Raw genomic sequence first — 17,567 nt, 5'->3', positions numbered from 1 at the left:
CAGAATTTGGGAAATGGTGCAGAGGCAAGTGGGTATCTGTCGTGGCTTCCATTTCATTTTCAGCAAATGACCTGGCAGTTTGGATTCCTGAAGGCAGCCTTAGCATAACGGCTCTCAACCGCGGCTTCACACTGGACTCACTTAGAGGAATTTAAAAAAATTCTATGAATATCCAAGCCAACATCTATTCCTTTTTATATTATGGCTGTTCTTTGAAGGAGTAAGGTGGTATTGCGTTGTGGTTTTGATTTGCATTTCCCTGATAATTAGCGATGTTGAGCACTTTTTTTCAGGAATGTCAACTAGTACAACCACTGTAGAAAACAGTATGGAGTTTCCTTAAAGAACTAAAAGTAGAACTATCATTTGATCCCGTAATCCTACTACTCAGTATCTACTCAGAGAAAAAGAAGTCATTGTCTGAAAAAGACACTTGCACATGCATGTTTATAGCAGCACAATTCACAATTGCAAAAATATAGAACCAGTCCAAATGCCCATCAATCAATGAGTGGATAAAGAAAATGTGGTATATATATACATACATACATATACACCATGGAATACTACTCAGCCATAAAAAGAAACAAAATAATGGCATTTTCAGCAATCTGGATGGAGTTGGAGACCATTATTCTAAGTGAAGTAACTGAGGAATGGAAAACCAAACATCGTGTATTCTCATTTATAAGTGGGAGCTGAGCTATGAGGATGCAAAGACACAAGAATGATATAATGGACTCTGGGGACTCCTGGGGGAAGGGTGGGAGGAGGGTGAGGGATAAAAGACTACACACTGGGTACAGTGCACACTGCTCGGGTGATGGGTGCATCATAATCTCAGAAATCACCACTGGAGAACTTATTCATGTAACCAAACACCACCTGTTCCCCAAAAACTATTGAAATAAAAAATAATTTAATCTATGAACAGCTAATGTACATTAGAAAGCCTAATGTAACTGGCCTGGACAGTGGTGTTTTGAAAAACTTGCCAGATGATTCTAATGTGTAGCTAGGGTTGCAATAGCTGCTCTCACGGGAGGGTGGCTACAGCTGCAGGCCATTTTTCTACCCTGCATTTCCTCCCTGGCTGCCTTGGCACTTCCTTTTCATCCTTGGTTTGTGCCTCATTCAGTCTGCACAAGCTCAAAGTATCCCAGGATTTTGTCCACGCCAAATGATGCAGTCGATGGATTTTGGTGCCACTGAGTTTGGGACTCAGAGCTGCTTTCTAACTACTGACCTTGGGGGAGACTAGTTAACTTCTAAGCCTCATTTCTCCATCTCTAAAATGGGGCCAATGATAGCGCCTATCTCAGGAATGTTTTGAAATTTAGCCGAATAGGTGCACATAAAGCACACAGTAAACATCATCATCATGGTTGTATTTATTTTTATTGTGGTTATTGCTATTATTATATGCATGGGCATTTCATAATGGAACAGTCTGTTGATAGTCCTTTTCCAACCAGGGGAAAGTCCTTTACAAAAAAAGGAGGCCTGGTGCGGTGGTTCACGCTTGTAATCCCAGCACTTTGGGAGGCTGAGGCGGGCAGATCACAAGGTCAGGAGTTCGAGACCAGCCTGACCAACACAGTGAAACCCCATCTCTACTAAAAATACAAAAAAATTAGCCAGGCATGGTGGTGGGCACCTGTAATCCCAGCTACTTGGGAAGCTGAGGCAGGAGAATCGCTTGAACCTGGGAGGCAGAGGTTGCAGTGAGCCGAGATCATGCCACTGCACTCCAGCCTGGGCAACAGAGCTAGACTCTATCTCAAAAAAAAACAAAACGCATTTTTTGTGCACCTGCTTTCTGTGGACAATGAGCCAGGCCCTGGGGCTGCAGCTGAAGGTATGGAACAGATACTGATGTGGAATAAAACAAACTAGCATATAAACACGTATTATGGGGACCTGGAGTGCAAATGGGTGCAGGAGGTGGTTGGACTGAAATCTAGGAAGTACTGGGAGAGGGCAGCATTTAAGCTGGGTGGTTAGTTATAAGTGGAAGATATTCCAGTGAATACCAGAAAGCGAGGCTATCAAGGTTGGTTGGACCACACTAAAGAAGGTGTTAGATGGGCACCTGCTCTGAGATAGCTGCCCTCGCTTGACCTAACCAGGCAGGGTTCACTCTCGGTGGTCATTCCCAAAACCTTCAGTGCCACAGCTACTGCACCCACTTACCTCAATAAGATGTCCCCAGAGTGGATTTCTGAGATCTTTTCGGCTGGCTGGAATTTATTTCTTTCCTCCTCTTTCAGTTTCTGAAGTTGTTGTTTCTTCTTTTTCTTTGCAGTCTCTTCCCTCAGAATAGCAAAATATCCATGGCCTATCTTCACAGACTGGATCAAAAAGCTGGAGACATGCAGGGAAGGAGAGAGGGGGGAAGGTGGGAGCAGGGTGAGAGAGAGAGAGAGAAGGAAAGAGAAGGAGAGAAATAAAAAGAAAAAAGGAGAGAAAGAAAAAGAGAGAGAAAAGAGAAAAGAGAGATAAAGAGGGATAAAGAGAAAGAAACAGGTAGAAATAGAGAAAGTGAGAGAGAGGGAGAGGGAGGGAAAGAGGGAGAGAGGGAGGGAGGGAGGAGAGGGAGACACAAATCAAGAAAAAGATGAGTTGACCCTTATTGTCTTGGGACCAATAATCCCTGAGCGTGCACTCATGTCTGCAGGGCAGGAGCTTTCCCACCTGCAGATTTCCAGACTCAGCCAGACCTGAGTTTGAATTCTGGATCCACCTTGTACTGAAGACCTTGGCCAAGTCCTTGAATCTCTCTGAGCCTCATTTCCTTCATCATCCCATCACTCAACAAATATTTATGGAGTGCCCACTTACAGCACCAGGCACTCTGCTAGGTGCTATGGAGTGAACATAACAATTCACAGCCCGCAGGATTGGATACCATCATGCATGGGAAGGGGTCAGCAGTGAAGTGCCTGGCACAGAAGATGGGCTCTTCCATGAAAATCAATGGCATGGCAGGCACTAAAGGGCCTAGGCTCCTGGCTAAGTCTGCCCTCTCTTTGATTTGCCTAAATGCTCACATCTGTGAGCATGACTGCTACAGAAGTTCAAGTACTAATGTGTGGGTTCTTGCTGTGTCAAGTAACATATGTTGGGACTTCATTATTCTTTTCATGCCAACTCAACCACTATTTCCTAATCAGATGTCTTGATGCCGGCTTGATGTGAAGGCATTCTCAGCCCATACCTCCCTGAGCTTTGCCAGTCTTCACCTTAGGGTTGGAGTTAGCAGCCCTGTGGTGGAGAAGGAGTGATGCAGAGGTGTCTACATGTTTCTTTCTGCCTGTCTGCCCACTTTGTTCCTAGATGTAAATGTTGGTTCTCAAATTCAGTTTTATTTGTTCTCCAAATTCCTAAAAAGCAACCATCAATTTTATTTGTTCTCCAAATTCCTAGTAAGCAACGAATGTGTGTTGGGTATCGTACTGACTGTTGGGGATACGGTGATGAACAAGACATTGGGTCCCTCAGGGGTCATGGTTCAGTAGGGGAGAGAGAGAGAGAGAGAGATACATGAAGTCAATAATAGCACAGGGTAATGGGAGAGGCAGGACTCTGGGCTTTGGGGAAGGGGGCACCTAACTGAGACTAGGGGGAGGCTGGAGACCTCTTCCTGGAGAAAGTAGTATTTTCTTTCCCTCTTTGAAGGTGGCCTCTTCCTCTCCTCTGGTGTCTCTCTCGTGCTCAATTTTGCATGGGAATATTTCCAGCCAGCTGTCATGGCCAGACTCATATGATTAGTTGACCCCTGCTTCTTTGCTAGGACGAGTTAAGGTGTTATTAAGGGCATTTCATTTCATCGGGGGACTCTTACAAATGTCCATTGGGAATATGCTGGGAGGCGGGAGGTGGGGATTTTCCAGCATTTTTCAAATCACATCACACGGGTGGCAGCTAAGTGATAACATTTCATTCATTCATTCCTCTGGCTGACCTTGGCTGAGAACCTGCTATTCCAGGGACCAGTTCAGGGGACTGGGGCTGCACAAAGCAATAAGACAAAACATTTGCCCCCCAAGGAGTTCACAGTATAATGGAGGAAGAACACCCACAAACAGATACTCTCAATCTAATGTACCAAAGGGCTATAGGAACCTAGAGAAATCTTGGAAGGCTTTCTGGAGGAGGCAGTATTTAGGCTAAGTAGGAATTCACCAGTAGAACAAAGTGGGACATGTCATACCAGTAGATGGAATATCAGGTGTAAATGCAAAAAGGTGAGTCTGATGATGGCCTCTTTAGGGAACTATAACCATCTTTAAAACACTGGAGCACAGAAGAGTGGCTAGAGCTAAAGCCAACAGCGCAGGCAGGAAACATGGCACAGGGCCTTGGGTTCTTAAGTGAGCCTGGATTTGGGAATTGCTTGGACTGTACGTAAAAATGCTTCAGGAATCTGCAAAGGTCTGAGTTTTCATTAACAGCTTTTAAAGCTATTAACAACACCCACAACACAAAACATCCTGTTATATACCAGATCAATTCATTTTGTACATTTCTATTGCATCGGCCTGCATTCACCAATTCTGAAAGGCCCATTTTTTCACATCTCAACGTCCTTGACGTGAAACCGTGTCTTACAATCATTGGCCATTCACAATCACTACCAGCCACGTGGCAGTCGCCTTGCAGTTGTCGTGGCCTCTATAGGTTTAAATTTGGTTGTTACTCCTGGTAGCCTGACTGCACAATTGCCCCCGCTAGGCAATAAATCACTGGGCCAGGAGTTTGAAGTCTGAAAAGTCTTTTTCTTTGACATATTCTTATAAAATCAAGAAAGTAGGCTTGGTGCGGTGGCTCATGCCTATAATCTCAGCACTTTGAGGGGCCGGGGCGGGTGGATCACTTGAGGTCAGGAGTTTGAGACCAACCTGGCCCACATGATGAAACCCCGTCTCTACTGAAAATACAAAAATTAGCCAGGGTGGTGGCGGCGGGTGCCTATAATCGCAGCTACTTGGGAGGCTGAGGGAGAATCACTGGAACCCAGGAGGCGGAGTTTGCAGGGAGGCGGAGGTTGCAGTTAGCTGAGATCACGCCACTGCACTCCAGCCTGAGTGACAGAGTGAGACTCCATCTCAAAAAATTTTTTGAAAAAGCAAGAAAGTGCCATTATTAAAACTTTCAGACTTGGGTCCGCAGCTGGGAAGAAATCTTGGAGATAACAGAGGAGCATCCTCTTAAGAAATGTTCCATAGCACATTGTTGACTCTGAGTGGAAGAGTGATTCTGAAGAGTTGGGCTTTGAATGTGAAGAAGTTTGAGGAATACCATAACTAATGTATTTTACATGTGTTTTCCTTTTGGTTTGAACAGAATATACAAATATAAATGGAATATTAAAAAATTATTTAAGTAGGTAAAAAAGGAGCTTTTCTTAAAAATTAGGAAATAATATATATATTTTTTAATTTTTAAAAAAATTTTAATTTTTGTAGAGATGGGGGTCTCACTATGTTGCCCAAGCTGGTCTCACATTCCTGGCCTCAAGTGATCCTCTTGCCTCAGCCTCCCAAAATGCTGGGATTACAAGCATGGGCCACTGCACCTGGCCTAAAATATTTTTACAAACTAAAAATTCTAAGTGATAAGAAAGACCCATCTTATGTTAATTGGCAGTGTTTTTGTTTTGTTAGGTTAAATTTTTTAAATAAAAAATTCTTTTCATTGTTTAATTTTTTTTTTTAGTGGCATATCTTAGATTTGATGGTGATTTAGACTCAATAAAATGCAGTATTTTTGCTCTTTATGAATGTGCTCCTGGAAGATTACCACTGAATGTTTTCTAAATTTAAATCTTGCTTCTCAGCTCATGTAAAATTTTTTGAATGTTTGTGCCACATGTCATATATCCATCCCAGACAGTCAGTTGCAGGCAAGGATCAGTCATATCTGCTCAGCTCATGTTCTTGTCATTGCAAAATAATCTCTCAGTTTCCTTATGTATAAAATTGTGCAAAAGCAAATGGGTGGGTAACCTGTTATCACTTAGCAATGCCACATTGTCAGTTATAGGTGCTTTTGCCTGGCTTTTTTTTTTTAATTTTTATTTTTTGAGACAGCGTCTTGCTCTATAGCCCAGGCTGGAGTGTAGTGGTGCGATCTCGGCTCACTGCAATCTCCACCTCCTGGGTTCAAGCAATTCTCCTGCCTCACTCTCCCGAGTAGCTGGGATTACGTGGGTGGCATGTGCCACCACGCCCAGCTAATTTAATTATTTATTTATTTATTTTTATTTTTAGTAGAGACGAGGTTTCACTATATTGGCCAGGCTAGTCTCGAACTCCTGATCTTGTGATCCACCCACCTTGGCCTCCCAAAGTGCTGGGATTACGGGCATGAGCCACCACGCCCGGCTGCCTGACTTTATTTTTAAGTTTAGGAATGTGAGCAAGTTAATATGAGGTGGAATTCATGTTTGAAACAAAAATATGCTTCCATTTTGCTTTCGAGCTTCTGAATCAGCGAGAGTCCTGAAGCTGCAAGGGAACTTGATAAAAAGAAAACCGTTAGCATTTACAACCTCTTAACTTCACACATGAGGATTTTTCTCTGTGTAGCACAAACAAAGCAAATGCAGAGATAACCTGGGAGGTGAGACTGATGTGACAGCAACGGCTTTTCATTGTCATGCCACTTTACAGAGATGGGATGGACTCTGTTTCAGTCTGCTTTGGCTGCTGTTACAGAAATACCATAGATTGGGTAGCTTAAATGACAGAAATTTATTTCTCACAGTTCTGGAGGCTGGAAGCCCAAGATCAGGGTGCCAGCATGATTGGGTTCTGGTGAGGTCCCTCTTCCAGGTTGGAGATTGCCATTTTCTCACTGAAGCCTCACATGGAGGGAAGAGAGCTAGAGAGCCCTCCAGAGTCTCTTTTATAGGGGCAGTAATCACACTCATGAAGGTGGAGGCTAATCACCTCCCAAAGGCCTCAACTCCTAATATCATATTGGGAGGTGGATAAGGATTTCAACATATGAATTTGGTGGGAGGACACAAATATTCAATCTGTAACAGACCCTTCACTGAAAATTTGGTTCAGAAGTCAAGTCTGATACTGATGCAGGGCAGGCATGCCCAAAATTGGGGCTTAGCCTGGGAGGGTGCTTGGCTTCACCCAGGAAAGAGTCAAGGGTGAGCTGGTGGTAGAAGAAAACAGCTTTATTGAAGAGGCGGTGTTACTGCTCCATGACTGCACCTGCAGAGCAGGGCCACCCCACAGGCAATGTGCTGGGAGCAGCAGCTCAGGGCAGTTTTGCAGTCATATTTATATCCACTTTTAATTACATGTAGGATAAGGGGTTGTTTATGCAGAAATTTCTAGGGAAAAGGTGGTAACTTTTGGGTCATTGTGTCATTGCCATAGAAAGGGGCAGTAACTCCCAGAGTGTTGCCATGGTAATGGTAAACTGATGGACATATCTTATGGAAAGGTGCTTCTGCCCTGTCCCTGTTTTAGCTAGTCCTCACTTTGGTCCAGTGTCCAAGGCCCACCTCTGGTATTGAGTCCCACCTCCTACCTCAACACAATGCACACACCGAGAGAATATGAAATGGGTTATTTCTCACATAACTAGATTTTCTGGGGGGAGCGGGGAATTCTCCCAAGCAGGTCTTGAAACTGCCTGAGAGAGCAGGAAGGGGCCAGTGGCTTGGGGTTTTATGGTGGTTAGGGGGTGAGGTAGTGGTTCTACATTTGGGGATGATTTGAACTTCCCACCAGCATCAAAGGAGGGTGCAACTGGGCTTTCTTATCAACTTGCCCAGATATAGGGCAGAAGGGAATGGTGTAGGGGGTGAAGATAGAGTGTTGGAGCTTGAAATCCATCAGTAGTCAAATATCAAGAATAGAGTCAGATTCTTTATTACATGGATTAATCCCAATTTCCAATTTGTGTGTTTGCCTAAATAACTGCGCCATTATCAACCATTCAATGAAAACATTCAACAAATATTTGGTGAATTCTTATTACGTGCCAAGCACTATGTGTTGAGGATGCAGCAGTAGACAAAATAGCTGCAGAGTTCTGGCCCTCGTGAAGCTCGTATTCCAGAGGGTGGAGACAGATTCAAAACTAAGAAGTAAATGGTACCCAAAATGCCAACTGCTATGGAGGAACAGAGCAGGCAAGTGGGAAGAGTGACTGCCAGGGATGAGGGGTGTCAGTGCATGTAGAAAACGATGATCAGTGAAACCCTCACTCAGAAGGTGATGTTTGCAGAAAGATGTGAAGGAGGTAAGGGAGTAAACCATGCACATACTTGCAGGGGGAAGAGCATTCCAGTAGCGGGAACAGCATATGCAAAGGCTCTGAGCAAGTACAATTTTAAATTAAGAAAAGTTTAGTTTCCACTGAATAAAATGTTATATGACATCATATAATACGATGTGTGCTACCAAAATATTGGCTTTGCATGTTTTAGAAATTGGTGTTGTTGATGGAAATAAAACCAAACTCTGTAAAATATTCCAAAGAGGTTTATGCCAATATGAGTGGCCATGGCCTGGAGAAAACACAAGCCCAAGGAGCCTTGAGTAAGTGGCCCAGAGGCAGTCAGAATGCAGCTCTGTTTTATACATTTTTTTTTTGAGATGAAGTCTCACTCTGTCACCGAGGCTGGAGTGCAGTGGCACCGTGTCAGCTCACTGCAACCTCCATCTCCTGGGTTCAAGCAATTCTCCTGCCTCAGCCTCCCAAGTAGCTGGGATTACAGGCGCCCACCACCACGCCTGGCTAGTTTTTATATTTTTAGTAGAGACGGGGTTTCACCATGTTAGCCAGGCTGGTCTTGAACTCTTGACCTCAGGTGATACACCTGCCTCAGCCTCCCAGAGTGCTGGGATTACAGATGTGAGCCACATCGTCCAGTCTGTTTTATACATTTTAAAGAAGTAGAAGTTACAGTCAAAGTCATAAATCAATAGAGGTTTTACATTGGTTTGGCCCAAAAAAAGGTGGGATATCTTGAAGGTGAGGCTTATAGGTCATAGGTGGGTTCAGAGATTTATTTTTTTATTTTTATTTTTTTGAGATGGAGTCTCACTCTGTCGCCCAGGCTGGAGTGCAGTGGCGTGATCTAGGCTCACTGCAACCTCTGCCTCCTGGGTTCCACGCCATTCTCCTGCCTCAGCCTGCCGACTAGCTGGGACTACAGGCGCCCGCCACCACATCCGGCTAATTTTTTTTGTATTTTTAGTAGAGAGGGGGTTTCACCATGTTAGCCAGGATGGTCTCAATCTCCTGACCTCATGATCCACCCGCCTTGGCCTCCCAAAGTGTTGGGATTACAGGCATAAGCCACCGCGCCTGGCCTAGAGATTTATTTAATTCGTAATTGGTTAAAGGAGCAAGAACTTTATTCAAACACTTGGAGTCAGCAGAAAGGAAAGTTGAAATTCCTGGGGGTTGGACTTCAATGTATGAATTTGGAGAGGACACAATTGAATCCATGGCACACACATTTCAGGATCCAGTAGGTTGCAGTTTCTGCACATCATCATGTAATATTTTGCCAGAGTTGGGTTGCAAAAGCAAGACATAATACATTGGGTTGGAGTGACCTGTAGTTCTGCATGACTTAATCCTTGTCCAGTGTAGCTTTAGGTCCTGTTTATAATTTGGTATCTTATTGTCACAAACAGTCAGTTTCATCAGTCTTCTGATCTCTATTTTAACATTAATGCTGGGCAGCTGTTGTGGCTAAATTCCAAAAGGGATGGAATATAATGAAGTGTGTCTGACCTCCCATCTTGTCATGGCCAAGAAGTCAGTTTTTAAGGTTTTTCTGGGGTTCCCTTGGCCAAGAGGGGATCTACTCAGCTGGTTGGAGGGGGCTTAGGATTTTATTTTTAGTTTACAGTGTTCTACTTAAGACTTTTGTTTGACAGAAAGGTTCTTCTCTGGAAAAGGAAGGAAGGAAAGATGGAAAGGAGGGAGGGAGGAAGAAGAAAGGGGAGGGAAGGAAGGAGGAAGGAAGGGAAAAAGGGAGGGAGGGAAGAAAAAAGGAAGAAGGAAGGAAAGAGGAAGTAAGGAAGGGAGGGAGGAAAAAAGAAAGGAAGAGAGGAAAGAAGGAAGGGTGGGCTGTGTCCTAAGCTGGAAAGGTAGGGAGAATCAGGTAACAATGATGGTCTGGGCACCTGCCTCTCGACTCCTTTACTCCAGGGTCCTACTCCAGGAGGCCATAGACTTTACCATTCGAATTAAGAAGCTCATTTCTTTCTTTCTTTCTTTTTTTTTTTTTTTTTGAGATGGAGTCTCGCTCTGTCACCCAGGCTGGAGTGCAGTGGCGCAATCTCTGCTCACTGCAAGCTCCGCCTCCCAGGTTCACGCCATTCTCCTGCCTCAGCCTCCCGAGTATCTGGGACTACAGGCGCCCGCCACCACACCCGGCTAATTTTTTGTATTTTTAGTAGAGATGGGGTTTCATCATGTTAGCTAGGATGGTCTCGATCTCCTGACCTCGTGATCCACATGCCTCGGCCTCCCAAAGTGCTGGGATTACAGACGTGAACCACCATGCCCGGCCAAGAAGCTCATTTCTAATAACTCAGTCTAACATCTTCACGTGCAGGGCCTTAGGAACAGAGCTGTAGAGGTCCCTCTCTGCCACTGGACTTCAATGAGACTTCGCAAATGTTTCCAGTGTACACTTGAGATGCTGCAAAGCATTCACATAAGAGCCCTTTTGAAGGTGAACTAGGCACTGTTGGGATTTCGCGTCTGTGGTAGACCTTAGTGCTTCTTACCAGCAGTTTTGTGCCTCACTCTCCTAATCTCTCCATTCTTGGGCACATAACGTATTTGTCCTCACAATGACTCTATGTTATAGGTGCTATTATTATCACTTCCATTTGAAGATAAGGAAACTGTGGTCAGGAAAGACAAGGTCGCAGAGCTGGAAAGAAGCAGAGCTGAGGTCCGAACCCAAGTGGTGAGTTCACTGTAGAGCTCAGCTGTGCACTGCGCTGATTGGTAGATGGTCAGGATGTTTCTGGATGTGGCTGATCACCCTGTCCATTTGGAAGTCCCACCAGCATGGGCCTTGATCTTGAAGTTTCCATGAGCCACTGGGTCCAGGACTAACTTGGGTGGTTTATCACTGACTGGTAGGTGCCAGGGGTTTGCTGTTGTCCCGATTCTCTCATGGATTGGAAGGCTGTCAGAGTGACTTGTTGGGTCCCGAGACAGACTGTGGTCTGTAGGGGCAGAGAACAGAACAGGCACCGAGGCTAGTCGTGGCGGCTCACGCCCGTAATCCCAGCATTTTGGGAGGCCAAGGCGTGTGGATCACTTGAGGTCAGGAGTTCAAGACCAGCCTGGCCAGCATGGCGAAACCCTGTCTCTATTAAAAATACAAATATTAGCTGAGCGTGGTGGCATGCGCCTGTAGTACCAGCTACTCAGGAGGCTGAGGCATGAGAATCACTTGAACCTGGGAGGCAGAGGTTGCAGAGAGCTGAGACTGCATCACTGCACTACAGCCTGGGCAACAGAGCAAGACTCTGTCTCAAAAATAAATAAATAAATAAATAAATAAATAAATAAATAAATAAATAAATAAAGTTAGTTGGGCATGGTAGCATATGCCAATGGTCCTAGCTACTTGAAAGGCTGAGGCAGGAGGATCACTTAAGCCCAGGAGTTTGAGGATGCAGTAAGCTATGACTGTGCCATTGCATTCCAGCCTGGGTGACAGTGAAATCCTGTCTCTAAAAAAATTCTCAGTCTTTACCTCTGCATTTCAGTCATTTACTTTTTTGTAGTAATTAACAAGTTGGTAAGAGATTTTTTTCAACTTATTCATGCTCTTATTCTAAAAAGAATTAGAAACAAAAAAAATTTTTTTTTAAGTGAGACGGGCAGAAGGCAGAAAAAAAAAACAAGAAAACGAAATCAGGTAAGACACGTAACAAAACCCATGCCACATAATCTGGTACATAAATTTGGCCCTGAGCATCCTAGTGGCTGAGGCAAAGAGGGAAACACAATCCTAATGTGATTCCTAATGGCTGAAGATTTTTAAAAAGCTGTTTAGGAGATGCTGGGCTGTTCCTGGTGCTGCTACTAGGAAAAGACTTCTTTCAAGGAGCTGTACAGGGAGCATACTGTAAAAAGCCAAGTCTGTCGCAAACCCCTAGATACAAATAGAGTGATAAATGCTTGTCTCATCAATTAACTCCACAGAAAGACAGGGCAGTCACTGTTGGACAATCTGAGAAACCTAGCAAGCGTATTTTCTGGTGGAATTTCAGCCCCTCTTCAGGCAAGGCAGTCAGATGTCCAGCTGCCAGATCTTCTGGAAAGGCCCGAGTGACAGATGAATGTGGTTAAGGGGAGGGTCTGGGCCTTCATGTCAGACACACCAGTCTATTCTGGGAACTTCAGGCTGCAGGATGTTCACTCAACGAGCTTGGGAAGTGCTCCCTTGATACCGCGGAGGCCCATTTAAAGACGCTTAATATTTTAGCAAATTCTCATTTAATTCCCTGTGTGTTCCCTACATTTTCTTCATCATTATTGCTGATTACCAGGCTATTTGTGTGAAGGGAGCTATTTGCAGGGAAGAGCAGTTTTCGCCTTTAAATCCACTCACCCGGGGCCTCCTGCTCACTGCTTTGTGCGATGTAAAACTCCCCTGACTAACATCACGAGAGGAACGATGGGGAGTAAAATAATTAACTGCATCAGGCAAGTGGAGGAAAAAGCGGATTATAAAATGGAAAGTTTTCTCTATCCAATACAATTTCTTCTCAACCAGTGCATGGGAGAGGGTGGGTTGTTATTATTAAGGGACATATGTTCTCTCTATGGGAGTCTGTGTGAGCTGATGAGAGCAGGATGCTTACTGCAGCAATAGGAGTATTCTCAGCAGGGCTCGCCCGAGACAGACCAAAGGGACAGAGGGAAGGAAGCCCAGGTTCCATTTCTAAGCACCTTTGGACTTAAGGAGCAGTGTGGGCAATGGGAAGGTGTTAGAGGGGACTGCCTCTGGATGGACTCTACTTTTTCACTCACTTAGGGTGGTTTTAAACCTCTCTGAATCACAACCCCTTCATCTTCAAATGGGGAAAATATTAGTTCCTTCCTCAAAGGGCTACTGGGAGGATTAAATGAGACAGTAAAGATAATGAGTTTACTGTAGTGCCTAGTACATAGGGCTCCATAATGGGAAGCTGTTGTTATTATCGACAACTTGCTTAACAGTCCGGAGAGGTTGGAGTGATTTACAGATGAGAAAACAGAGAAAAGTTTAGGTAAATGATGGTCATAACAGCTGGAATACGGCCAAGCAGAGATTAGAAGCCAGTAGGGTTGATTCCAGAATTTCTCTCTCTCTAATTGCATGCTCCAACCATAGGTATGTTCAGTAGAAAGCTTTAAGGCTTTGAGTTTATGTACCTCTGGGCTTTTTGTTTTGCAGATTTCATCTCCAGGTCTGTAGAATAGAAACAAGTGGCTTACCTTTTCCCCCTTTAGACCATGTTTTTACCCAATCCAAAGCACCATCTGTGGCAGATTAGGTCATTATTGGGCAAATACTCTCTTCCTCTCCCATCCCCTACATTCAGGGTTGGGATGTATTTTCTCAGTGTCCAGAATTTGGACTTGGACATGTGTCTCCTTTGGTCGATGGGATATTAGCAGATATGAATTGAACGAACACATAAAATGAGCTTTCTCAGCTGGGTCCATGTGAACAAAATCCACGATGGACCCAGAAGAGTGAGAAAGTCATGGAACAGACCTTTCTGAATCCAGCAATTCTAGCCTAGCTCAACCAAGGCTGGAGCAAGAAAGAAATATGTGTCAAAAGTCATTGAGTTTGGGGGCAGCTTGTTACACAGCATCATGATGAAAATAGCTGACTGGTGCATCATCCATCGTAAAATGCACCATTATTTTATGAACCGCAAAGAAGAAAACACAAAAACACATGTCGATTAAATTAAGACATGATTGTACATTGCATTCCAAGTTCAGAGATAATAAAATGTGCAGAAAATGTGCTTCTTAGACATGATAAAATATAGTATTAAGAAAGAAGTTGCCTCAGACCTAAGAAAGATGGCCTGGAGTAGGACCTGGAGCATGATGTAATTAACAGCTCCTTCTGAGAAGTATCTAGCAAATGTGATAAAATATCTGAGCAATTTTCTGATATTCTCTGTGAGATTAAGAGTCTTTTCTGGAGCATTGGATTTACCCATGGTGCTGGTTATTAACAACAAGGCTATTAACTTTTAACTAACCACTCCTACTTCAGGTGATGCTATCTAGTTCCTTACTAATCAAAGTGTGGTCCAGCAGCATCAGCATCATGTGAGAGCTTGTTATGTAATTGCCCCACGGGTTCATCTTACCTGCTGCACAGATAAAGCCACTTTGCTGAGATAGCATTATTGCAATAGAGAAAAGGTTGTATAAATGTAATCAGCTAAGTGGAAGGACAGCACAGTAATTTATTATTATTCAAATCAGCCTCCCTGAAAATTCAGAGTCAAGGATTTCTTAATGATAGCTTGGTGGGCAGGGGCTAAAGAATGGGGAATGCTAATTGGTGGGGTCCAAGATGAAACCATAGGGAGTTGAAGCTTATCTTCTTGCACTGAGTCAGTTCCTGGTTGGGGGGCACAAGACCAGATGAACCAGTTTACTGGTCTGGGTAACGCAAGCAGGGCCATCAGAATGCAGGGTCTGTAAAATGCCTTGAACACCTGTCTTAGGTTTTACAATAGAGTCGTTATCTATAGAAGCAATGGCGGCGGTTAGGAATATTGTGCTCTCTGGCTGCATGACTCCGGAGCCATAATTTCTAATCTTGTGGCTAATTTGCTAGTTTTCCAAATCATCTTTGTATTAAAGTTAAACTAAATTCCTACTATGGTTGCCTAGATCTATGCCCAGGAATGAACAAGGGCATCTTGGAGGTTAGAAGCAAGATGGAATCAGTTAGGTCAGATTTCTTTTATTGTCATAATTTTCCTATGTCAGATTTTTCTCACTGTTATAATTTTTGGAAAGGCGGTTTGGGTTAGAATTGCAGAATCTTGGGCCCCACCCCAGACCTCTTGAATCTGAATCTGCATTTTAACAGGATCCTCGGGTAATTCATATACACATTGAAGTTTGAGATGCACTTGTCTGGATACCTTTTCCCCCCTATTGAAAGGAACTCTTTCCAGAAAAAAAATCTTCCAGTTGGCTTTACCAGAAGGCTAGCCCGCTTCCTGCAAGTCTGAACTAAAACTCTGCCACATGCTAGCAATCAATCAATCTTGGAAGTTCTCTAAGAATCTCTCGGCTGGGCATGGTTGTTCACGCCTGTAATCCCAAGACTTTGGGAGGCCAAGGGGGTGGATTACCTGAGGTCAGGAATTCGAGACCAGCCTGACCAACATGGTGAAACTCTGTCTCTACTAAAAATACAAAAAATTAGCCGGGCATGGCGGTGGGCGCCTTTAATTCCAGCTACTCGGGGGGCTGAGGCAAGAGAATCTCTTGAACCCAGGAGGCGGAGGTTACTGTGAGCCGAGATCATGCCATTGCACTCCAGTCTGGGCGACAGAGTGAGAGTCCGTCTCAAAAAAAAAAAAAAAAAAAAAAAAAGAATCTCTCTATTGGACATTCTTATCTTGAGGGCACTCTGCCTGAATACATTTCCCATGACCTGAATTGACCTCCCTCCCAAGGGCCCTAAATAAAACTAGGATTGAACATCATCTAAAACAGACCTTCCCAGCCCTCTTCTCAGGAACCTCACAAGAAGCTGCAGAGTATTGAAGATTTGGGAGGCGGTGAGGGAAACTCATGTTCAACCTTTCTATTATGGGGGGCATGGGATTAACTACCACAAATCACTGTGTTAAAAACTAACAGCCCAGATGTACTTAAAAAAAAAACACAAAAACTTTTAATGGTATTATGGCTCTACATCCAGCTGGTTTTCACTTACATTTTCCGTCTCTGCCTACAAGAAATATGGGGCTATAAAGCCAGGAGTGCTTTGACGGGAAAGGCAGAATGACATTAAGATGAACAAACACTCTTGGCAATCCGATTTCAGGGATGTCCTGCTCTTGCCGAAGGGAATTGCCTACATGGGAAATTTTCATTTAACAAATTTTACTGTTTTCAAATAATAGCAATTAAGTCAGTTTATTCCCAGTTGGTTGAGGCTGGAGGCTTGGGGAGCCCACTTCATCTGGCTGGCTCAGGCCTTGCTTTGTCAGCCCACCCAGACATATTGATTTCAGAGGAAGAGAGGGCAAAAATGATGGAACGAAGGGATCTGAAACACCTCCTTAAGTTCTTGAATTTTCAGGCAACCCATAGAGGCAAATTAATAATGCAGCCCCAGTTCAAAAGCACCAAGCAAATATTTTGCATTTAAATTCTTGCATTAGAATGCCCTGTTTATACAATAACTTAATAAATCTAGCCTGGCTGCCAAATTGACAAGAAGGTGAGAATCATTCATTAAAATGCAAATGCAATTGAGATGAAATTTGGAATACATTTATTACAGTAATTGAACTTCAGTCAACTGTAGTCACAACACAGATTTTGAACTGCCTTTCAGACAAAAGGACGTGTTGTATTATTCTCCCCCCGCCCACCACCAAGTTAATATCTTTGTCAGCATGCAAATTAAAGCTATTTCCTGAGTGCTAATGATTTGCAATGGAGGATTTCACTCTTCTTTATAGGACAATATTGCCAGAGATAAAGGTCAACTACATACACAAAAGATTGCTCTGGTAGCATATTGTGTATACAGCAAATTGATTGCAAACATATTCTGAGTGTTTATTGCAACCACATTCTTATTAAATCACATCCAAACATCTCCTTGCCATCCCTGGGTCATTTGCTAATTGTAATGCCCAACAATGGGAAATTTGCTGAGTCAGGATTTCACCTCTCTATCAGGTTTCAGATGGATTTCTCTCCTTTCTGAATGACTCAGCCCAAAGAGAAAGACCCGTTAATGGGTTCTTTTTGATCATAAATTGGATGGAAGAAAGATGCTACTGGGACTTTTATAATGGCCCAGAAAATTTGACTCTCAATGGAGGAGAAGTTCCTTTAGTTGCTTCAGTTTTATTCTCTCTGGCACTTTTGCAAAATTCTTGGGTCTGAGCAAAGTGCGCACATGCACCTAGCAGACTTCTGTTTGAGTTGGAAGAACCTAGAGTGTTTCTTTGGTTAAGGGTAAGTGTGCTGTTTAGAAATCACTCTAGGGTGGCAAAAACGAGTTCGTTCCAAATGTAGAACAGAAAGATTGTGTCAGAGGTGTATAAACCAGAGCAACTCCATCTTGAATGGGGCTAGGTAAAATGATGCTGAGGCCTCCTGGGCTGCATTCCCAGACGGTTAAAGCATTCTAAGTCACTGGATGAGATAGGAGGTAGGCACAAAATGCAGGTCACAAAGACCTTGCTGATAAAACAGGTTGCAGTAACGAAGCTAGCTAAATCTCACCAAAACCAAGATGGCAACAAGAGTGACCTCTGGTCATCCTCACTGCTACA

The 17,567-nt window shown here is 43.7% G+C and overlaps 1 protein-coding gene and 1 long non-coding RNA gene across 8 annotated transcripts in view; one reads left to right on the top strand and one right to left on the bottom strand.

Moving 5' to 3' along the window:
* The window catches only part of CCDC60 (coiled-coil domain containing 60), a 204,086-nt gene that overhangs the window by 66,704 nt on the left and 119,815 nt on the right, over positions 1-17,567 (bottom strand). For 4 of the 6 annotated variants that reach the window (XM_063614687.1, XM_063614688.1, XM_055239773.2 and 1 more), the window contains exon 3: positions 2,194-2,364. The exons of the other annotated variants lie outside the window; for them this stretch is intronic. In XM_063614687.1, the coding sequence (XP_063470757.1) occupies positions 2,194-2,364 (171 nt within the window). The remainder of the gene's footprint in view (positions 1-2,193; positions 2,365-17,567) is intronic. 6 annotated transcript variants of the gene reach the window in all.
* Positions 1-17,567, top strand: part of LOC134732071 (uncharacterized) — a 259,878-nt gene that overhangs the window by 186,920 nt on the left and 55,391 nt on the right. The window lies entirely within an intron of this gene.

The sequence above is a fragment of the Symphalangus syndactylus genome, chromosome 13 (genome assembly GCF_028878055.3).
Source record: "Symphalangus syndactylus isolate Jambi chromosome 13, NHGRI_mSymSyn1-v2.1_pri, whole genome shotgun sequence".
NCBI classification, from domain to species: Eukaryota; Metazoa; Chordata; class Mammalia; order Primates; family Hylobatidae; genus Symphalangus; species Symphalangus syndactylus.
Note: the sequence above shows the minus strand (reverse complement) of the source record. Positions and strands in the feature narration are given on the sequence as shown.